Source organism: Bombyx mandarina, chromosome 23, assembly GCF_030267445.1.
Source record: "Bombyx mandarina strain Sakado chromosome 23, ASM3026744v2".
Lineage (NCBI taxonomy): Eukaryota > Metazoa > Arthropoda > Insecta > Lepidoptera > Bombycidae > Bombyx > Bombyx mandarina.
Window position 1 is genome coordinate 19984169 of NC_143229.1, and position 24345 is coordinate 20008513.

The 24345-nt window shown below is 40.6% G+C and overlaps 1 protein-coding gene across 1 annotated transcript; it reads right to left on the minus strand.

Annotated features, from left to right (window-relative positions):
- Positions 1 to 570: 570 nt before the first annotated feature.
- On the minus strand, positions 571 to 23798 carry fj (four-jointed box kinase). The gene is made up of 2 exons (XM_028182450.2): positions 23604 to 23798; positions 571 to 3296 (listed from the first exon to the last, which is right to left on the minus strand). The coding sequence occupies exon 2, from the start codon at positions 3258 to 3260 to the stop codon at positions 1779 to 1781; it is 1482 nt and encodes a 493-aa protein (XP_028038251.2). The 5' UTR covers positions 3261 to 3296; positions 23604 to 23798; the 3' UTR covers positions 571 to 1778.
- Positions 23799 to 24345: the final 547 nt, after the last annotated feature.

Here is a 24345-nt window from a genome sequence, read left to right on the forward strand (position 1 = left end):
ACACATTTCATTCCACTTCACATGTCATAAGCCACTGCAACTAAAAAATTATTCTATTTTGAATATAGTATTCAGTGATGTAGTAAATATTTTGTTTTTTTAAGCAATATTATCGCTTAGCGCATTACACACACATGATAATCTTAGATTGAGGTCGCTGTTACATAAAATCCTCATATTAACCTCACGCAATACATTAACTAAACTGGCACTTAAATTACTCACTTAAATTATATACAATTGTATTCGTTAAAGAAAATAAATAAACAAATTATTTGGTATCAAAAAAAATTATACGATATCACTTTTAAAATTAATTATTTAACTTATTATATACGGACACGATATGTAATGATAATCGAATATTACATTAAATACATTTTGTTACATCAAATATATAATATAGTAGTTTGTCGCCATTAAGCAGTAGTATTGCTTTCCAGATTGTAGGGTGGGGCGACCGCTGCATTATATATTGAATTTTATTATAGTAAAAAATTGAAAGAAGTGAAACTTATTTTGCGGTGTGTAGTATTGTGGTCTTCTTCATTTTTCATCCTTATATCTCTTGTTATAGCGAACGCTGTCTATAAGAGAAACGACCTAGCTCGCTTTGTCCGCTCCCTCCCTCCACGGTCGAGTGGTTCGCGAGACGCTCTGTCTATTTTCTCACTCTCGCTCGTCCTAAGCTGTATCTTTTCTCTCTAGCCGTAACGAATCTGTCGCGAGTTAAATTTTACTCTCAACCAGCCTAAAGAAGTTCCACTTCAAAAACAACATTTAAAAAAAACGTGAAGTAACTTCAGCAAGAACTTCTCGAGCTAACAGTTCCAACATCGAACATTCTTGTCAAAGATTAAATCCATTTATTTCTCATACGTGGCCTTCGTCATAATCATACAATATTAACCCTTTTAGTGCTAAGCTTATTTTCACATAATTTGTAGAGGATTTTTGAAAAAAAAAAGTACCTTACAAACAATAAATATGAAAATCAATACTAAATTCACAGAAACACAATTTTAAATGGTTATTTATAATTGTTCTTAATACCTACAATCGAACTGCGCAAGAGTCGGTATATCGACGCTCGGCACTTTATACGCATCATCTATCGACGGCGCGCGCTATAAGGGTTAATATGCAACTAATTAGAACCGCATTACGCTATTACCAGCTTCGAATAATTTTGCATTTAATGTGAATGACATCTGTTGATTCTGAGTTGATTCTCCCCACCCTTCAGGCTGGAACAGACGGTGGCACAAACCGATGAGGAATCACAGGCGTTACCACTACCATATGATGAATCCCTTCCTTCTTCTTCCCATACAACGTATAAAATACCTCCTTGCTTCACGTTATTACGAATTCTCCCGATCCGTTAACGGTGCTTTTAGGCACCACAAGCACCGGTCACCGTCCTCGCCGAACCCGTCGCTTGAGATGAAGGGCTTGACGCGTAAATTAACCCAAAGATACAGCCCACTGAGTTTCTCGCCGGATCTTCTCAGTGGGTCGCGTTTCTGGTCCGGTGATAGTTTCTGCGAAGCACTGCTCTTGCTAGGGCCAGTGTTAGGAACACTCCGGTTTGAGCTCCGTGAGCTCACCTATACGTTAGGGTGAAGCTGAAATAGGCTCTCAAGGCTATCAGCATAGGTAGGAAATAATAAAAAAAATCCTTCTTTACACGGGAATGATTACGCACAAAAGGCATTGTCTAAATCTTGTATCAGTTTCGGCGCTAGCCCACATACACATCCGCACCGAGGATTACGCTATCTTAATGCCTCCTCACATTTCTGCACTTGACTTAATACCCTGCCTATTCTCTCGTGTAGAACCTTCGAGTTCTTCTCCGGCAACGCGGGCAGTACATCCCTGACTACAGCGCTATTTCTCAAATGGAACATATCACTCAATTTCGCGCCAACGTCCTGTTTATAATGTAATCGCTTTAAAGCGTCTATGGTACTTTTGCGGAACACACACAAACTGTCCAACAGCAGGCTGTGGTATACGTTGTATTTCTTCAGGAGCCTATAGCCGTGCAGAAGACCAGACTCGTTGTCGAGGAACACCAAAAGACCGCTGTCCATCTTCTTGGCCAAATTATGGGCCGGCCCGTTCATGATGTTCTCGTTCCATTGATAATTAAACAAGTTATTGACTATCCTGTCCAAATTGGCGGTTAAATAATCAAACACAATCAAGTCCGACCACTGAGCTAACTCCAAGAACGACTTAACTGTTTTGTCGTTCAGTCTCATATCGATTCTGCTAAACTTTTCGATGTTTTTCGCTTTACTTCTCACGTCTTTAATCCTCATTTTCTCTATTAATAGCTCTTTCGTGATGTCGCTAGTTTCGTTCTCTTCGTTCGACATATTGTAAACGTCGATTTTGTTCAAGTGGCGCGTCGAGGACTTGAAGACGTCCGGTATGTGAGCTGGCTCCAAGCTAGGCACGTACTGTGTCAGTACTATCGCGCGGTTCCTGCTCCATTTAGCAGCTGCTATGTCGTTGACCACGTTCCTCCATAGTTTGTCCTTCAGATCAACGATCTTGACCACGGAAGGGGCGAGATTGGTCAGGTTCAGTAGCCTGCCGACGTAGAAGCTGAATATCTCGCCTTGAATTTGATCAGTGTTTTGTCTGTAGCGAACGCAGGCTCTGGTGCCGTCCCGGAACGTTACCAGTCGATTTTGCATCCTGCCGCAGCCGATTTCCATCTTAACTACCTCGCTGCTGCCGACGTATCTCTCCCAGAGCTCCGCGCTGTTCTCTCCATAACCCTGCGGCATGGAGTTCTCGATTTCGGGTCCCCAATAAACGTTATCATACAAAACGGTGTTCTCGTTTGGCGTCCGTCGAAAATTCACATTTGTTCCTTTGTTATCTTTCAATATGTCCCTCAGATCGTCGTTCAAATGTTTCGGGTATATTTGTCTATTGAAATCAGAGCGTTGGTTGTTTACGAATGCGACTCCTGTATATGAGACGTTTTCTGTATCCAAACGCCTTCCTTGTCTAGCTTTAGTAATCCTGTCCGTCTGTCTTTGAGGGTCCGGCCTCGTGATGAGGACCCCAATGGAGAGACCAAGCACAAAACTGATCAGCACGCTTAGTAAGCAGTAAGAGTATATGGAGTAAGCCCTATACTTTTCTTTGATGTCCGTATCATCAAGAACCTTCACAGTTAATTCTTCTACTGCGGCCAATCTGGCATGCTTTCGGTCATTCGTCTGTAGATTCTCCATTACGATAGCAGGTTGCAGGATTTTCTATTTCGGTATCTGTAACAAAGATATATAATAATCAGTTTTGAAAGCCAAATTAATGTATAGTCAATATTTTAAGGTGGTAGGACCCCTTGTGAGTCCGCATGGGTAGGTACCATCCGGTCATATTTGCCACGTACCATCCGGCTATGGAATGAGCTCCCCTCCACGGTGTTTCCCGAGCGCTATGACATGTCCTTCTTCAAACGAGGCTTGTGGAGAGTATTAAGCGGTAGGCAGCGGCTTGGCTCTGCCCCTGGCATTGCTGAAGTCCATGGGCGACGGTAACCACTCACCATCAGGTGGGCCGTATGCTCGTCTGCCTACAAGGGCAATAAAAAAAAAAAAGTACCACCACCACCACCACCCCGCCCATTTCTGCCGCGAAGCAGTAATGCGTATCGGTTTGAAGGGTGGGGCAGCTGTTGTAACTATACTGAGACCTTAGAACTCATATCTCAAGGTGTGTGCCGGCATTTACGTTGTAGATGTCAATAAGCTCCAGTGTAGTTACTGGTGTGGCTAACAACAGGTGGGCTCTGAGCTCGTCCATCCATCTGAGCAATAAATAAAAATAAAAATTGACACGGCGTTATGCATGTAATAATATATTTCATACACCAACATTGAGTAGGTACCAAGCGATTTATATTAAAACTAATGCGAGAATAATTTGAAAATATTGGTGCGATGTGTTTGAAAAGAAAGACGGCTATCACTCAAGGATCATTGTCTATTGAGAGCGATGTCTTAGGATTCATATTGTAATCAGATACGAAATAAAACCTCGTTCAAAAACACTTTTGGTCGACCTTTTGTCGGGAGAAAGTCGTCGAGTTCCACTGGTAACATCAAAAATTGGACTAAAACGAAGGCAGATTTGTCTGCTCCTGACATCCTACCAGCAATCTTCAGTCTGCAGTGACCAGTACAGAAGGCGGCGGCTTGGCTCTGCCCCTGGCATCGCTGAAGTCCATGGGCGATGGTAACCACTCACTATCAGACGGGCCGTATGCTCGTCTGCCTACAAGGGCAATAAAAAAAAACCATAACACTTGAGATACGCCAAAACATTATTAAATTGTAAAAGCCGTGAGGTAATTGTGTTTACAATGCGACAGTCGATTTTTGACAAAAATCCTATCCAAAAAGGAAATTCGTATTAATGTTACAAAGAGAAATGATGATCATATTTAAACGAACGCATAACCAAAGAATGTTTTAGTGTTTATTAACGCGTCACTCACACTGGACTCCTGAACAGCTTCTTTTAATTAGGCAGTCTTTTCCCCTTTTTTTTTTTTCACAGGAGAAAATCACCGGATCCCCACCCGCACAGCAGGTGGGGTATGTGGGAGTCGAACCTCACCAAAAACTCCTGCCGCTCACAGCCGGCGCCCTACCCCGGACCGGGCGGGAACCCAGTCGGAGCTATTGAAACGGCGGGACAGGGTTTACGCAGAGCATATTACATCCATCCAGTCTTTTCCCCTACCTAATTATTGGTAGTCTAAAGGACTATTTCAACTTCGCGCGGAACGATAGGCTAGCTCACGGAGGTCAACCAGAGAGTATTGCTAACACTAGCCCTAGCAATGCTTCGCTGAATCTTCGACGGGAACGGAATCGCGACCTATCGACACGATCCGGCTAGAAACTCAATGGATTACACGCCGACAGATTAGACGCACCCTTTAACATTCTCTGTGTTAAAACGTAAAGATTATTGGGTCTGTATATAAACGTTACGTTATATTAACAAAAGCCCCAAACGTTGGTCCGACCAGATCTCCGAGCAAACCAGCGGACCACTTAGCGCTGCACTACACCAGGCAACTGACCGGAACCGATGGAGGTTGGCAGTCGACAAGCTGAAAAGGAGTCACGATCTTCAACAATGAGGGAGCGATGGAGAAGAAGATATTAACAAAAGCAAGAACCGTTGTAAAATTAAAAAGTGTTTGATAAAACGTTTATCCCTAATAATTAAAAGTGCATTTTACTGATGGTGGTAAGGCATCTTGTGAGCCTATGCGGATTGGTAGCATTACCCTGATTTTTTTCTGCCGCAAAATTGTAGTGGCTCGTAATATTTACGCTGTTAGCAGCACTTCACACCAAGTAAGTCATGAACTCGTTCACGTAATAGTTACTATAATAAAACTTATAGCATTTACTAGTGGTAGGGCGTCTTGTGAGTCCGCACGGGTAGGTACTACCGCCCTGCCTATTTCTGCCGTGAAGAAGTAATGCGTTTCGGTTTGAAGGGCGGGGAAGCTGTTGTAACTATACTGAGGCCTTATAAGTCAAACCTCAAAGTGAGTGGCGACATTTACGTTGTAGACGTCTATGGGCTCCTGTAACCACTTAAAATCAGGCGGGTCGTGAGATCGTACACCAACATACGCAAAAAAAAAAGGCAATTACGTGTAATTTTAGTTTTATCATTGGCATTTGTACACAGATTTTTGTTTTTAGTTTTGTTGATATAGTAAGCGGCACGTAAGTTGGCAAGGTTTTGGTGTAGTGGGGGTAATGTCGCGCATAGTGCACATTGCAACAAAAAAATGATCACTTTTATTGCCCGCATATAATTTAATTTTATTTTATTGTTTATTTGCCATAATTTATTTTTAAGCCTGTGTATTTTGAAGAAAGTTAAAGAAAAGAGAGGAATTCGTGAAGTGTAGTAGGTGTTATAAATAAAATACAATCAAAAGTTAAGAAGTTTATTTTAAAAATACATTTAATATTAAAAATTATGTGCCGCCGTCGTCACTATCATTTTCTAATAGTGCTACCCCTTGGATTAAATTTATGGTAGCACCTGAGCTGGTGGAAGGAGTTGGCTCCTCATCGTCGACATAACGAAGAGTCGCTGTCGTCACTGGCGTAAATAATAAAACGCTCAGTGACTGAATCTACTATATGGTCATTGGTATTTGGTCCTGGCATTGCAAACAAATTTAAAACAATGTTCGACTTTCCGAGGGATGATTATGAAAATAAACTTGGATTAGAAAAACTTGTATATTCAATAAAAAATCAATAATCTAGGATACAGTGTCACTTATGACAAGGGTATCATGACAACGGATTTGCGTATTACAGCGCTCTCTAGTGACGGTTTTAGGAGTTGGAAAAAACAGGGTGAACATTCCGCCCACCATGAACTACAAAAGTTCATAGCCAACAATGAGGCCATCAAATTTTACATGTACAATTAACATCTCCATGAAACCGTAACATATTAACCTAATAGTAATCAATAAAGAACTGCTCAACATGAACTAAATATAAATTACACATTAAAGAAACCATAATAACGACAAAGTTCAGTCAAGGGTTGCTTTTAAACAGTTCGTACTTACTTACAACTAAACAATAACAAAATACTTAATAGCTGATGCATCCAAAGATACATTTAAGTTACATACATTGCATGAAATATCTACAGTTATTCAGGTAAGTAATGTTAAAAAGCGATAGGCAAAATGCAAAGTTTGGAGACTGGTCTTACAATTTTAGATTTCTTACATTTGATAGTACCCTTGTGACATTATCTGGAAGTCAGTATGCTCTGGTACGACCTTGACCATTCGATACATCTTAACTTTGTCCGCTGCGAAACATATAGGATAAGTACGCCATTTCATAATTATGTGTCGTAACTCTGGTTGAAGCCTTGGACCTACCAATAAATCATTGTTCAATGACTTGCCGCTGGTACCCTTACACGAAGCGTCGAAAACAACGCCGACCTTCGTTGTACTTTTGTCCTCGCGAACAACCAACTGCATGATGAGGTAGATAAACGCATCCTGGCTTAGCAGCTTCTTGTTTGTCATTAATTACTTCTATATGATTCATAGCCAGGTGGCTACATTTATTACCTTGGATTATTCTTGCTTCAAGAATGGATTATTTTCAAGTTTCTTCTTGAGCAAGTGGATTGTTGTCGCGAAAAGGAAGACCTACAACATAACGACCCAAACTGTCCCTAGTTGTAGTGGATTCAAAGTATCTTTCACAGGATTCTTCTTCCTTGGATAAAAGTGGATGATGCTAGTCAGTTTCAATCTCCCAGAACTGACGCAGCAAATCATTGATTGAGTTGTCATGGGTATGTGCGCTAATAATGTAAGGAGTATTCCCACTAACTTAAACTCGTCCCGACAGGATCCATCCCAGCTGTGTATTTTGAGCTGTCAAGGTTCCAGGTGGATTTCTCAATATGCCTTCTGACAAAACCTGACCATACACATCAGCGCCCAGTAGAAGATCTATATTGCTTGGTGTACCATATCCTGGATCAGCCATCTGCAATTGCAACAATACCGGCCAATCCTGAAATTGAATTTGCTGTGAAGGAAGAGTGGATGTTAGGCAGTTTAAAACATAGGCTTGAACGGGATAGCTAAAAGAGTTATATGTGGACTGTACTTTAAATTGAACCATATGTTTTACTGAAATACTAGATTTTTCTCCTCCTAAACCAGATATGGTACTTAGAACTGGCAACCTTCAAAGCTGCAAAAGTTGAACTGCGTGTTCACTAATAAACGAGGCTTGAGAGCCCTGATCCAACAATGCCCTAAGTGTGTGATACATACCCTTGTTGGATACATAAACTAATGCGCTAGCTAACATTACTTGACTACTTGATCTCATTTCACTGTTAGAAAAATGGCTGACAACACGCTCCACGTGATCCGCTGCCTGCGGTTCTTGTGCTGGCTCCCGCTGTTGATTAGTGGGCTGACTAGGACCCGCCAAGGTCGGATTGTGAGTGCCGCCTTCCTGGTGCAGCAGCGAGTGATGACGTTGGCCACAGCACCGACAAGCCGTGCGTCGTTTGCACTGTGTTACCGAATGGTTAGCTCCGAAGCAATTGAAACACAGTTTTCTCTTCTGGATGAAGTCCCGGCGATTCCCGATGGCTTCTTGTACAAATTTCTTGCATTGATAAAGCAAGTGATGTCCCGAACAGAATGGGCAGGATACAGACGTCGTCACGCTGAACACCTTCGGTTTATCCACTGCATCTTTGCCTCTAAACTCTCTTCTTTGGTTTGGTTCTAAAAACTCGAGTGCTCGATATCTTGATTCCAGGAATGATTGGAACTCGCTTAGTGTAGGCAATCGATCAGCCTGTTCGCTTAGTTTTTGTTCCCATTGTTTCTGGGATTCATTATCCAATTTTATTGTGATGAGATATATAATCAGGATGTCCCATGTCGATACAGGTATACCAAGGTTAGATAAAGCGTGCAAGCAATCATTTGTCGTATCGAGTATTTGTTTAACACCGTTGGATGACTCTGAAGATAAAGCCCTTTGGCCCACCAGCCTGGCCAGAATGCTGTTCGCGATGTAACGTTTGTTATTGTACCTTTTGTTTAATAGCTATATTCGTTATTTTCGCATCCCAATATAACATTCTGGTGATTTTCTTCAAACTAACCAGTGTTGTTCCAATAATTGCAATCTCGTTTCGATATATTCCCTTGTTATTCTAGACGCAGGTGACTTTTTGAAATTAATCTTTGCCTTAAATATCTTATTTTGAATATCGGTTTTTTAATATAACTGTCCGGGCCCATTCTTCACATTCACTAGTACTTAGCAACGAAATAGTTTTGTGTTAATTACGGTTTGTAACATTCTTTGCACTTAAAATTGTTGTTTATCATTAGTTGTTTTCTTATCTGGCTCGTATTGGACCATGTTCGACTTTCCGAGGGATGATTATTAAAATAAACTTGGATTAGAAAAACTTGTATATTAAAGTAAAAAATCAATAATCTAGGATACTGTCACTTATGACAAGGGTATCATGACAACGGATTTGCGTATTACAGCGCTCTCTAGTGACGGTTTTAGGAGTTGGAAAAAACAGGGTGAACAAACAATAACACTCGTAACAAAAACTAAATTTAAACAATAATAACAACTCCTAACAAAAATTTAATATAAACAAAGGGTTCCTACAACTTAGTAGGCGCATGTGTAGCCAGGAGCGAACGGAACGTGGACGCGGTGCGGGAGGGGAGCGTCGACTAAGTCACCAATCGCGCGCTCGGAACGGTGCTACGTCTTTCCGCGCGTCCCGCTTGACAACCAAAAAGACCTAAAAACGACTTCTGCGCATCTAACGACTCTTGCCAAGTTACGTGCCGGGGACTATAGTCGAAATATGAATAAATACGATATCTTTCTCTTTCTTCCTGACAACCAAATACCCTACTCTACTTACGTTAATATCTTCTAAGGATTCGTACAAATGATACTGAAATACTTCCTGGTGTTGTAGAGAAACAGTTTCCGTGTATATAGGTGCCCATTTAAATTTGAACAAAAAAAGCTACATTAAAATGCAGCGTCTTCGAACGCCAGTGCGTAACGCTAACAAGGTCGAACTCAACTAGAAAGAGAAAAAAGATAACGCAGTACGACAAAAAAAGCACACTCAAATTCTTCAATAAAAAAAAAGTATTTCTTAAGAGCTACTACAAGCAACCACTTTTATTTTTATTCGGTTATAAACAAGTTTTCGTTGTACATATCTTTTTGCCAGAGTAGATAAGAAATTTTACTCTACATTAAGTAGAGATTTCTTGCTGTTGCCCACGGACATCGTTCACAGCTAAGGACTATTTTCAGGGACGCGAACTGTTAGAGTACTAGCATGAGAGAAAACGGTGATAACTTAAACTAAACTAAGTTGAACTATTGAATATTGAAACTGTTTAACTTGAGAAAAGCTTAGGTTATTACTTATATTTCATGTATATTAGTATGATAATGTAAGGAAAAACGTTACATAAATTCAAAAAGATCGATATCTATACTAATATATAAATATACAGTGGTTTTTACGAATGTTCCGTTATAACTACTGAACCATGCATTCGATTGACTTGAAACTTGGTATCCATGTAGAAAATACATGTACTTAACGGATAGGTTAATATTTATATGAGTGCTGGACTCCCTACACCAGTTGCGGGGGCGTTAATGATGAAAATCTTTGTGGGGGTGAGAAATAGTAATGTTAAATTTAAATAGCTAGCGAAGCGGACGGGTACAGCTGGTGTATACATAAATAGGAGTCACATACGTTCTCAGTACCGTTGCCGTATGCGTGTGAGAGAAAGAGAAGCCAGACCGACTGGCACCGTAACGCGTAACGTAACGAAGCGTCTTACGCTGCCATAAGAAGCTATCACTTCAAAATTAAGGAAATGAAACGTGCGTGATTTATTTAAAGCTATTTTTACATACTAGATTCTGTAAACATCACATGCTAGATTAACAATATAATTATAACTATCAAAAAAAAAAAAAACGTACATTAAAAGTGTTTTCCAAATTGTTATTTACCAACAAAAAACTTGGTTGTATCACCTCTGTGGATACCGCACGATCGTGTGGGCGGAGCGGAGCAACGTTAACATCTAAACTGAGGTATCCCTAATTGATATATTAGTTAAACTAACCACATAATTGTTGGTTTGTTTAACAAATTGATGTACCATAAAAGCCCCGTGCTGATGTGCGCCGAGGAGTTACAGGTGTAGCTCAATTATTGATTGCCACAAGACGAGTTTGGGTTCCAGTTGATGGTATGCGGCCATTTTTGAGTGCCAATCAATAAGCGGGAAACAAGCCAGCCAAGGAAACGGTTTTTTTTATTTTTTTATTGCTTAGATGGGTGGACGAGCTCACAGCCCACATGGTGTTAAGTGGTTACTGGAGCCCATAGACATCCACAACGTAAATGCGCCACTCACCTTGAGATATAAGTTCTAAGATAGTTCAAACCAAACACTATCTGGCTCCAGGACTAAACGCCTTCTACTTCTCAGCATACTTCCAGAAACGAGACTTGTATATCCCTTAGCTATGAGCAGGAGATTGGCTGTGGATTGCTGTTGTCCATGAGCAATCCTTTGTGATTTTCAAAGAAGGTCCTGAACGTAGCTAATGTGGAATTGGGTGCGGAATGTTAGGCATTCAGCTCTAAGCTGCAGGCCGATCTTATGAAACCGAAAGAACTGGACATAGTGGCCACACGACGAGTGTCTTTTATCTGACCTTTGTGGCTACAGATGCGTATCATAAACTTATTTTTCTTCCACTTGCTCTTATCCCACATCATGTGGGGTTGGAGCAGCGTATCTGCTTATCAAGCTGTTAGGGATTTTCCGGGAAGAACGTCAACTCACTTTGGGCTATGACTCCAGTAGAATACCCATTGTAACATGTCATAAAAAGGGACTTTACCTCTTTCTTCTTCTGATGTTTCTTTTGGTATTTCCATTGATATTTCCCATTTCGCACATCATATATTTTGCGATTTCGATTTTTAGATTCGTCTGCTATGTATGTACCTAGGTTCAGCAGGGTATGACTCGTACATCTTTACGACTGCTCCGTGGGCGGACAGAGACATTGCTTAAGGACACCCACATTTATTTATCGGCATTGCTCTAGTCCCCAGCCCACCTAAAGCTGATATGAAACACCGGAGGATGAATAAGTTTTCCAAAATCCTATTACTAAAATAACTATGTTGACTTTTGTGTGGTCACCTCAATCGAGAGCAGGCGAGATTTTGTTAACCCGAGCCCTGAATGATCAAGGGTAGTAGCTCCATGTTTATGCCTTTCTTATTTGATTTTGCTTATGTTTTATATATGTACGTCCTGTAACATGACTAAACTCTTAGCATCTTTTTTTTATTGCTTAGATGAGCGGATGAGCTCACAGCCCACCTGGTGTTCAGTGGTTACTGGAGCCCATAGACATTTACAACGTAAATGCGCCACCCACCTTGAGATATAAGTTCTAAGGTCTCAAGTATAGTTACAACGGCTGCCCTACCCTTCGAAACGAAACGCATTACTGCTTCACGGCAAAAATACGCAGGGCGATGGTACCTACCCGTGCGGACTCACAGGAGGTCCTATCACCAGTAAAGATATAACAAGCAACGTCTTGTTTAGGGGGACAAGATGAAGAAGTGTCCATCTGTAAAGAGCAAGCTATTGTTGGAAGATCACCGAAATAGCGTTAGTGTAAGAATTGGAAATGATATGATTAAAGCAGCTTTAAACAGAGTAAAGTGTGCCGGATTGAAGTGAAGTGTGGCAGTTTATGGCGCTAATTTTAAAATCCTTCCACTTGCTACTGTGGCGCCACCTTAATTGGCTCCCTTTCAGCGCACACTTTTTAATACCCTTAACTGGAGCTCATTACTTCTACTCTCCATACTCTAAGAGCAACATATATTCCCTTTGAAGCAAAGATATCTCAAGAATTCCACGGCACTCATCGCGACATTCATAAACAGCCTCGTCAAGCGAAAACCTTCAAAATGACAGCTGACATAATGACACATCGTTTTTGAAACTGTCAAAACTGACGTAAGTCCGCCGAGATCCTTTGCCGATTAAAAAACGTAAACTGATCCATCAATATCGAGGTAAACCGCTGGAGACGGATGGCTGTAAAAAAAAACGTTCTTAACTTTAAAGCAACAAGAACTAATATCAGGTAATTCAGGTTTCAGATCATAGCCTAAACGCTTTAAGGATGACAATCGTATAATCTACATATTAATACGTGAAGCAAAAACTTTGTACCCTTTTTTACGATCGCGCGCACGGAGGTGTATGAAATTGCCCACACTTAAAGAGAATATAGAGAGGGAGTGCATAATGCTAATATTTTTTTTATAATTATGCATAAAAAATTCATGATATCAATAAAAAAAACATTCACACACTACCATGTATTTGACACTCACACGCATTATTTTGTTTATTGTTTAATATCTGTGGTCAAATTGAGAATAGATTAGTATTGTTTGTCTTTAATATTATTTGTTTATAGTGTAGTCTTGGCGACATCTCTGATTATACTCGTAGAATACTTTGACAATAGAACCATAATAATTTTCAAACTTATAGTCTAAATTAGTAATTATAGTCGAATGACCAATAGTAAATGTTCATTGAGATTTGCGTGTGTTTATTTATTTGATGCCGCCATTTCTGAACTGTTTGACGTTTAGACAGTTTACGGATTTCAAACTTTACTTTTTCTTTCCGAACTTTGAAATCTTAACACGTTGACTTTTACTGTTTCGTTTTTAAGATATTTTAAAAGGCCATATAATAAGCTTGATAAAAACTACAAGTTTCTATTGGATTTGAAAACCATGCTTTTTTTTCTGCCTATGCTGATATGATAGCCTTGAGAGGCTATTTCAGCTTCTCCTTGACGTGTAGGTGAGCTCACGGGGCTCAAACCGGGCTCAAAACAGTGTTGCTACACTGGCCCTAGCAAGAGCAGTGTTTCGCAGAGTCTACCACCGGATCGGAAACGCGACCCACTGAGAAGAGCCGGCGAGAAATTCAGTGGTCTGTGTCTGTGGGTTAATTCGCTCGTCGAGCCCTTCGTCGCAAGCGACGGATTCGGCGAGGACGGTGACCATGACCCAAACGGTTCAGTAAGAAAAGGCTCTTCAGTGAGCACCGTGGCCTGAATGAAAACACTTGACTTTTCATGAGGCGTTTAACGCGTTTAAAGACTTTTGGTGCTGATTGTCAAGCTTCCATCACGTGCTATACGAGACAACATTAATGTCGTATTTCGCCTTAACGTTGAAGGATTCATAGTTAAATCCCTACCGCCCGCAAATGGAGGCGATTTCAGTACGTCGATATGTTACTCAGAGAACGGTGATGTCCATTCACCACTGTATAGTTTAGTCAGCTTGTGCAGGGTATTAAGAAAGAGGTTTTACTGAGACCTTAGAAGTCTTAGAACTAATATCTCAAGGTTGGTGGCAGCATTTACGTTGTAGATGTCTATGGGCTCCGTTTACCACTTAACATCAAGTGGGCCGTGAGCTCGTTTAAGGTCTCAAGTATAGTTACAACGGCTGCCCCACCCTTCAAACCGAAACGCATTACTGCTTCACGGCAGAAATAGGGGGTGTGGTGGTACCTACCCGTGCGGACTCACAAGAGGTCCTACCACCAGTAATTACGCAAATTAAAATTGGCGGGTTTGATTTTTATGTCGTTTAAATGTCGCGTGTTAAGCGAAATGTCGCTTAAACCAAATAAAACCTTTCAACCCTCAATCTCTAAACACATTATTATATCGATACAATTCTATAACAAATTCATTTTTTCGCCCAAAATTAATTTCGATTATAAAGAAAAAACCTTTTTTGCTTCATGATTACGTACGAAAAATGTAATTAAAAATAAACTAAAAACATCGGTAGCGATAATTCGATAAATGTACATAATTTTTTTTTGTTTCTTTCCGGCGACTGAATTGCGACGAACGAAGCGTGATTGTAAAACGCGCTATATTATTATTATTTATCCTACCTATGCTGATAGCCTTGAGAGGATATATCAGCGTTACCCTAGCGTGTAGGTGTACTCACGAGGCTCAAACTGGAGGTGTTGCTAACACTGGCCCTAGCAAGAGCAGTGCTTCGCAGAATCTATCATCGGAAACGCGACCCCCTAAGAAGATCCGACGAGAAACTCAGTGAGGTGCCATATTGTTGTTATTTGAGTGGAGTTACACCGGACACCGTCCTCGTCGAACCCGTCGCTTGCGATGAAGGACTCGACAAGCGAATTAACCCACAGACACAGCCCACTGAATTTCTCGCCGGATCTTCTCAGTGGGTCACGTCTCCGATCCGGTGGTACATTCTGTGAAGCACTGCTCTTGCTAGGGCCAGTGTTAGTAACACTCCGGTTTGGGCCCCGTGAGCTCACCTACATCATGTCAGGGCGAAGCTAAAATAACCTCTCAAGGCTATCAGTATAGGTAGGAAATCCAATCACTGAATTTATACGACGCTCGTATTCATCTAAAGATAGATTTTAGTTGGATGTTTAAGCCGGATTTGTAAATTTTAGATGCGGATAGATTGTCACCGGCATAAAGGACAGCGAGAGCATGCTTTTGCTTTTTGTCACCGTACTTACTGATCGTGACGAGTGGCTCATATCATCTGCTCGAAGTCTCTCGGTGAGTCGCGATTGGCAAAATAAGGGCTCTTAAGTAAGGGGGTATTTTTGCCCCAGAATCGGCTGATATCTTCATGTGAGAGGATGTGAGAGCTATTCGTCAAACATCGGCTCACTAGTGGTAGGACCTCTTGTGAATCCGCGCTGGTAGGTACCACCACCCTGCTTATTTCTGCCGTGAAGCAGTAATGCGTTTCGGTTTTAAGGGTGGGGCAGCCGTTGTAACTATACTTGAGACCTTAGAACTCAAATCTCAAGGTTGGTAGGGCATTTTACGCTGTAGATGTCTATGGATTCCAGTAACCACTTAACATCAGGTGGGCTGTGGGCTCGACCACCCATCTACGCAATAAAAAATAAATAAAAAATATATATAAATCGAGATTGTTCTAGATGTTCGTCGCAAGTCAGTCGTTTTAAACAAAATACATACACGCATTAGCGCACGGCGTTGCTCGCGGCATAAAAAGCGCAGGTATACCGGAGCGACCGATACGATATAGACTTTTAGTACGGTTCGCAGAATAAATACTTTTTATTTTATTTTTATTGCACAAATATGAGCTGTATTACCAATGCCAAATTATAAAATGCGTAATTACTGGTGGTAGGACATCTTCTGAGTCCGCACGGGTAGGTACCACCGCTCTGCCTATTTCAGCCGTGAAGCAGTAATTGTTTGAAGGGCGGGGCAAGGCATTTACGTTGTCTATGTCTATGTGCTCCACCAGGTAGGCCATGAGCTCGTCCACCCAACTAAGCAATAAATAAATAAAAGAACATCATTTTGTCCCACGCTCGTCTTGAATCATGAGTTCGAAGACTCAATTTTATTCCTAACACAAACACGTGACTGCTTCTCGGCAGAAATAGGCGGGGCGGTGGTACCTACCCGTTCGAATTCAGAAGACGAACTACCACCAGTGAAAATGTGATTTTAAATGGTTAATTACGGCCTTATGAATGTGGATTTGAATGCATAGTATTTCCGATAGTCAGCGGCTTGGATGGGTACTGGACGTCTATGGATCATGGACATCACGGGTCTATCATATACACTATAAGAAAAAGAAAAAAAATTATTGTTTCTCCTGCTGACCGTACCCGATATCTGAGTAAAGAATTTTTCGAATGCCCAACTCGGTCCGATGTTATCAGTCTCCGGGTTCGATTCCCGGCAACCGGTTCTGTGTAGGACGTCTCTATTTCCTCGGAAAGAGACGAAAACTAGAATCAGGCGGGACAATCGCCCGGGCGACTCAATTATATATCCGTGTCTTAACGCTATGATTTGAATATATGAGGTCACCCAAACGGAATATGAGACACGAGCAGAAAGCTCTTAGGCCGCTTTCAGACTACGTTATAATATAATACCACATAGTATAACCGATCCATTAACGGTGATATTAGGTACAAAAGGCACCGGTCACCGTCCTCGCCGAACCCGTCACCTGCGACGAAGGGCTCCACGAGTGAATTAGCCCACAGACACAGCCTACTGAGTTTCTCGCCGGATTTTCTTAGTTGGTCGCGTTTCCGATCCGGTGGTAGATTCTGCGAAGCACTGCTCTTGCTAGGGCTAGTGTTAGCAACACATTCGGTTTGAGCCCCGTGAGCTCACCTACAGGTCAAGGAGAAGCTGAAATCACTGGTGGTAGGACCTCTTGGGAGTCCGCACGGGTAGGTACCACCACCCCGCCTATTTCTGCCGTGAAGCAGTAATGCGTTTCGGTACGAAGGGTGGGGTAGCCGTTGTAAGTATACTGAGATCTTAGAACTTATATCTCGAGGTGGGTGGCGCATTTACGTTCTAGATGTCTATGGGCTCCAGTAACCACTTAACACCAGATGGGCTGTGAGCTCGTCCATCCACCTAAGCAATAAAAAAAAAAAAAAAAGAAATAGCCTCTCAACGCTATCAGCATAGGAAGGAAAAAAACAACGTCGAGGTTGTTACACTAGAGCTTGTGCAACAGAATTCGCCCAGTCTCCCCCAGTAAAAGCAGTATATTAATCCTAAACGAATGAGCTGCGTAATCCGAAACTGCCGGCGTCTTGTTATTCTTGACATTACGGCTCGAACGTACTCGTATTGTGTCGTGTCGTGAACTATTAACTAGGGGCACGTTGGCCCTTGCAAGGACTCTTTGGATCGTTTTCAATTTTGTGACCGTAAAAAGTAACGATTTCATGAATTTAAACTCTCCCTAATTTTCCATTTTTTTGTATTGTCGTAAGCGAGATTCAGGCATTTGTCAAATATCTTGTGTTGTACTACCGTGGCTACAAAATTATTATCAAATAATTCCGGTAAGCAGCGGCTTGGCTCTGGCTCTGGCATTGCTGAAGTCCATGAGCGACGATAGCCACTTACCATCAGGTGGGCCATATGCTCGTCTGCCTACAAGGGCAGTAAAAAAAATAAGGCATATAACTGTTTGCTGCCTTCCAATGCTATAGTATGTTGCTATGGATTGAGGCCCTAAACACGTCATTACGGGTCCTCCCGATGCATTAATGGTGCTTTAAGACCCTCAAACACCGGTCACCGTCCTCGCCGAACCCGCCGCTTGCGCCGAAGGGCTTGACGAGTACTTACTTTATTACTTAAATTAACCCACTGAGTTTCTCGCCGGATCTTCTCAGTGGGTCGCGTTCCCATCCGGTGGTAGATTCTACGAAGCATTGCTCTTACTAGGGCCAGTGCTAGCAACACATCCGGTTTGAGCCCCGTGAGCTCACCCACACGCTAGGGCAACGCTGAAATAGCCTCGCAAGGCTATCAGTATAGGTAGGGGAAAAAATGGATTGAGTGGAGTAATCTGTTATTATGGATTAAGACTAAAAGAGTGCTGGCTAAGATTAGATCGTCGAGGAGTCGTAAGACCTATGGCCCAGTGGACTGATGTCATAGTCAAGACGGCTGGACGTGGATGAGAATAGCAGGCGAACTAACGTTATGGTATAAAAATAGGAGACCAACGCCCAGCAATGGGTATCAAAGGACAAAAGATATATATGGATTAAGAAGGGTGGACGAGCTCACGGCCCACCGGGTGTTAAATAGTTACCGGAGCCCAAAGACATCTACAATGTAAATGCCGCCACCCAGCTTGAGATATAAGTTGTAAGGTCTCAGTATAGCTACAACGGCTGCCCCACCCTTCAAACCGAAACTGCTTCACGGCAGAAATAGGCAGGGCGGTGGTACCTACCCGCGCGGACTCACAAGACGTCCTACCATCAGTAATAATGCAAATTATAATTATGCGATTTTAATTTTTACTACACGATGTTATTCCTTCACCGTGGAAGTCAATCGTGAACATTTGTTGAGTACGTGTATTTCATTAGAAAAATTGGCACCCGCCTGCGGGATTCGAACACCAGTGCATCGCTAGATACGAATGTACCGGACGTCTTATCCTTTAGGCCACTATAATCATCTGAGTATCCCGGTGTTCTGTGAACACAAAGTTCGCACTAGCCGTGCTCGGAGGCTCCGAGAATTTTCGCGCTGTCGGAAAGACGAAATTTCACATAAGACGTGCTTAATGAAATTGTCGGATGTACAAAAACATATGAACAATTAAGTTCGGAGCAAAACGGAGTAATTGTAGAACGTCGCCAGTTCTAAGAACGAATACCTGTGGAACAAAAGCATTCCTCAGTCATTAGTTGAACCATGGGTTTTTGTGAGGCTCCTCGAGGAATTAAGGGCGAAATTTTGAATCTCACAGAGCTGCCATCTTAGGTATTCTTCATCAAACGACAGCGGCTCGCTCCAGTTGTCAAACTTCTTGATGCAAACAGCCTCTTTTTATAGTTGCAGACCGGAGAACGGGTCATAGGACGCAGAGCCATAACTTATGTCTCGAGTTTATCTTATCTTTATAAATCAATACGTGAAGCAAAAATTTTGGTACCCCTTTTTAAGAAAATTGCGTGCATGAAATTTCCCACACTTATAGAGTATATAGAGATGGAAGATGGAGTGCAGAATGTTAATATTATTTTTAACTATGCATAAAAAAGATGTACATTAAATCAATAAAGACAACATTACACACACTACCATATATTTGACACACACACATATTTATATACTCTTTGTTTATTGTCAAACTTTTGTTATTGTTTAAAGTCTGTGGTCAAATAGAGAATAGATTAATATTATTTGTCTATAGTGTAGTCTTGGTCAAACAGAATAGATTAATATTGTTTGTCTATACTTCTATATAGAGGCGAAATCTGTGATTAAAGAAGTATTTGACTATAGAAACTTAATAATGTTTAAACTTATAATTTCAAAGAATTTTAGTCGAATTTCGACTAATGGGGCTTTATAAACTGGTAATCTTAACTTATTTCAGCGAGGCGAGCCGATATTCATTTTATGATGACCATGGGCTCCCGAAATCACCGCCACATGGGGCGTCACAAATCAAGTACTCATAACAATAAAGGTACAAGCTTAGATAATAAAAAAATAACCGTGAGAAGCTGTCAATTGGATGAAGCTTCGCTTGGTTGTCTCTACAAAAGCTCTTTTTTCGTATCGTCGTGACTCCTGACCCGTTTAGGCGGTGTCACGCTTCCAATTCAGCGGGGCAGGCCGCGATTTGTTCCCGAAAATCATACCCATTGTTTAGTGGTCCGATCACACGACTTCATATACCCATTGTTTATATTATGTGCGTGCACGAGGGATCTGAAAGCGGCTGAGTCTGCGCTGGTACCTCAAGACTATCCACTTCCTAACCCTTGCATCAGCCCGCTGAGTTTCTCGCCGGATCTTCTCAGCGGGTCGCGATTCCGATCCGGTAGTAGATTCATGCGCGAAGCAATTGCTTTTGAGGGTTTAGGTCTCCTTCGCAAGCGCTCGGGCAGCTGTTAGCAAATCCCACCCCTCCTGGCTGAGCCTTTGCTCGCCCACCTGTCCTGGTGAAACTGGAAAGGCCTCCGGGCCACCAGTAATCTTTCAATGATATACTTAAAAAAAACACCACTTCTGAAGCGAAGCAACATCTGGAATCGTCTCTAAGTTGTCATCACGAGAATCGAAAGTGTAGTATCCGTAAATAGCCATAATTCATCCTACTAATATTAAAAACGCGAAAGTTTGTAAGAATGTATATTTGTTACTCTTTCACGCAAAATCTACTGAATGAATTCTGATGAAACATTACAATAATATAGCTTACACACCAGAATAACACATTTAATCTATAAAGTGTGAATTACCCAAAATATAACGATATGTGTCAAGTAAGTAGGTAAAACATCTGTCATCGTATTTTCATGATCAATAAATAAATTACAGGTCTCGAAGCGAAGCGAGGGAGGGTCGCTAGCTTCTAATTTTATTTTTTATTTTAATACCAAACGAAAAAGTGTCAACTTCGCTTTTTTTTATTGCTTACCTGGGTGGACGAGCTCACAGCCCACCTGGTGCTAAGCGGTTACCGGGGCCCATAGACATGTACAAAGTAAATGCGCCACCCACCTTGAGATATAAGTTCTAAGGCCTCAGTATAGTCACAACGGCTGCCCCACCCTTCAAACCGAAACGCATTACTGCTTCACGGTAGAAATAGGCGAGCTGGGTGCCTACTAATCACTAATTTTATGGTCTACCCTAAATTCTTGAATATATCGTGTAAATACCGAATTTATTTAAAATTCACATCCGTACGTAATAAATACAAGAGACAAATTTGTTTCTCGACAATAAATACATATTTATTGGTTTCTAATGATATGAAACTGGTTTTTGGCGACAAATTTATACGTTAATATTATCAATAATGCCTTGTAAGAATGTGTGATCCGTGTTCGCTGTGAATATAGTTTTTTTTGGAACCTAGATAGATTGAGATATACACGACTTGTGTGGCTGGTTGAGGAAAATCTCACAGAATATACACCTACGCGACTTATTACGGACTTTTTTCAAAAACTTTCAGACCAAACTACAGCTGTGTCATGCTCTAGTAATATTTGAAGACTGGATATATTACGGGTTAAAGTATGAAATTGCCGATTTGTATTGAAAATTTGAAATTCGTTTTTTTTTCATTTATTTTTATTGCCTTTGCAGGCAGACGAACATACCGCCCACCTGATGGTAAGTGGTCACCGTCACTCATGGGCGTCAGCAATGTCAGGGGCAGAGCCAAACCGCTGCCTACCATTTAACATATTTCGTCTTCTCGCATTAAAAGTGTATAATCTCAAAACATACTAATTTTACAGGAGTGTTTTAAAGGTTTAACATGTGATATTTTTAATATTAATCATCTTTGCAACATTTATTTTTTATTTTTTACCAGTTATATTATCTGTCTTTTAAAGTAAGACAAAATTATGTATTAATTTTGTTAATAGTAGTCAAAACATAGGTAAACAAAAAATAAAATAAAACTATACTACGCTCTTTTGACAGTATTTATGAGAAAAATACTGGTAATAGCAAATGATTCCGCATATTAACTCAATTTCGATTATTTTAGGAAATTGTACACTTTTAATGCGAAAAGACGATTTATTTAATCAAAATATCTACCGTTACTATCTATACATTGCTGTCATCTAATAGGAAGGTCATTTATGCCTTTGTGATAGAACTCTGGTGATCTAGATTCTACAAACTGTGTGAAAGCATTTTGTACTGACTCCTGGGAAGAAAAGTTTTTATCACGTAGAAAATTGTCCAAATCACGAAAAAAATTGTAGTCCGTTGGAGCAAGGTCTGGCGAATACGGCGGGAGGGTGACGAATGGTTTTTAATTGCAGTTCCTGTACAGTTAAAATAGTTTCTCGTGCTGTATGAGGTCTCGCGTTATCATAGAGCAATAATGGTGGAGATCGATTTATGAGTCGGGGCTGTTTCAGTGCAAGTTTTGCTATCATTCGGAGTTCGGCACAGTAGACATTGTTGCCTTTATTGTTTGACCAGATTGGAGAAAGTGATAGTGAAAAGCACCATGCTGAGACCACCAAACAGCTACTATTACCTTTTTATTGGTAAGCTTTGCTTTAAGACACTGTTGCGGCGTTTGACCTGGGGTCAGCCATTGCATTTTTCGCTTACGGTTATCGTAAAGAATCCACTTTTCATCACATGTCACAATTCGATCCAATATTTCTTCATTTCTGTATCGATTCAACAAGGCAACACAAGTTTCAACACGCGTTTCTTTCTGCGGATCAGTCAAATATTGAGGTACCCATTTTACATATTTTTTTATTTTATTGATTTGACTGGTGGTAGGATCTTTACTGGTGATAGGACGTCTCGTGAGTCCGCGCGGGTAGGTACCACTGCCTTGCCTATTTCTGCCGTGAAGCAGTAATGCATTTCGGTTTGAAGGGTGGGGCAGCCGTTGTAACTATACTGAGACCTTAGAACTTATACCTCAAGGTGGGTGGCGCATTTACGTTGTAAATGTCTATGGGCTCCAGTAACCACTTAACACCAGGAGGGCTGTGAGCTTCGTCCACACAACAAAAAAAATTTGTTATAACTACTGAACTATGCATCCGATTGACTTGAAACTTGGTATCCATGTAGAAAATACATGTACTTAATGGATAGGCCAATATTTATATGAGTGTTGGACTCCCTAATAATAATGACAATAAATAATAATGTTAATTTTAAATGCCCAGCGAAGCGGGCGAGTACGGCTAGTCTATACTTAATATTATAATTATAAAGAGGAAAGATTTGTTTGTTTGTTTGTGTTGAATAGGCTCCGGAACTACTGAACCGATTTGAAAAATTATTTCACTGTTTATATACAGTCGAATTGAGAACCTCCTCCTTTTTTGAAGTGGGTTAAAAAGAGAAGGACTTGTACAAATATGAGTTACAACCATAAAAATCGTGTAATATTTACGTAGCACACAAGTTTCATTCAAAATGCCTTTACCCTTTGACTTTGCCTGTGTAATATTTTACGTTTATCGATTCATCAGATAACTTGGCTGGCCCAATAAGGAAAACCGATATAACACGAGATTGTTGTAGCCGAAATATGATTCTAATCATATCCAAGAGCGATGATGATCTACCGAAATAAAATGTTCAAGTTCTATGTACGATCGAATCACGCAAAAATCTTTGAATCAATTTAAAATTTCTAACCTCAATAAAAAATATTGGCAAAAATCAATTTATGATATCAGAGTTAAAAGCACTTGAAAAACATTAAAAAGAATTAATAAAATACACAAATAAAATACTAACCTTATAATCGATACATTCCAATGTTCAAACGAAAATGAAGTAAAAATATAAATATTTTTAAACACTTCACAAAACACGTTGCTTTACGAATAAAATAAATCACAAATCAAACATTTACTATTGATTCATCGAAAATTACACTTGAGAATTGAAATTTCGTACGCATCCGCACCCCTAAAAGCTTCGAACGATACTGAAGCAAGAGCTTTACTTGCGGGTCACAATATGATTTGTCGTCTGTCCTTTTCTCGCGCGACTAATTACGTGAGAACGAAGGAGACAAACATAATGGTATGCGTCATGAGAAGGTGACTTTTTGTGATTCCTTTGAAAGACCCCAAAGATGTTTATGATCTATAGACGTTTGAGGCTACGTGAATTATGACCGGCCGAGTCGAATCAATGAGAACGACTATGTTTGTTAAAAATATTCAACGAAATAAGTTTGCGTGTTCATCTAAGCGCTCCCAGAGATGATGAAAATTGATGATGTAGGTAGCTTGGTAAAACTGCCGGCACTCCAAGGAAATTTTCCGTCATAGCGGCATCGAAATACCAATAAGTTTAATAAATACATAACAATAAACAGCTAAAATGTAAGTTTAAGACTATCCCGAGATATCATTAAAAGTATTTTTACCGAATTTCAATATTCTGTCTTCCATGACCACAACGAACACTGCGTAATCGAATTAGTGTAAAACAAAATTTAAAAAATGTAAGACGAAATTGTAAAATTGTT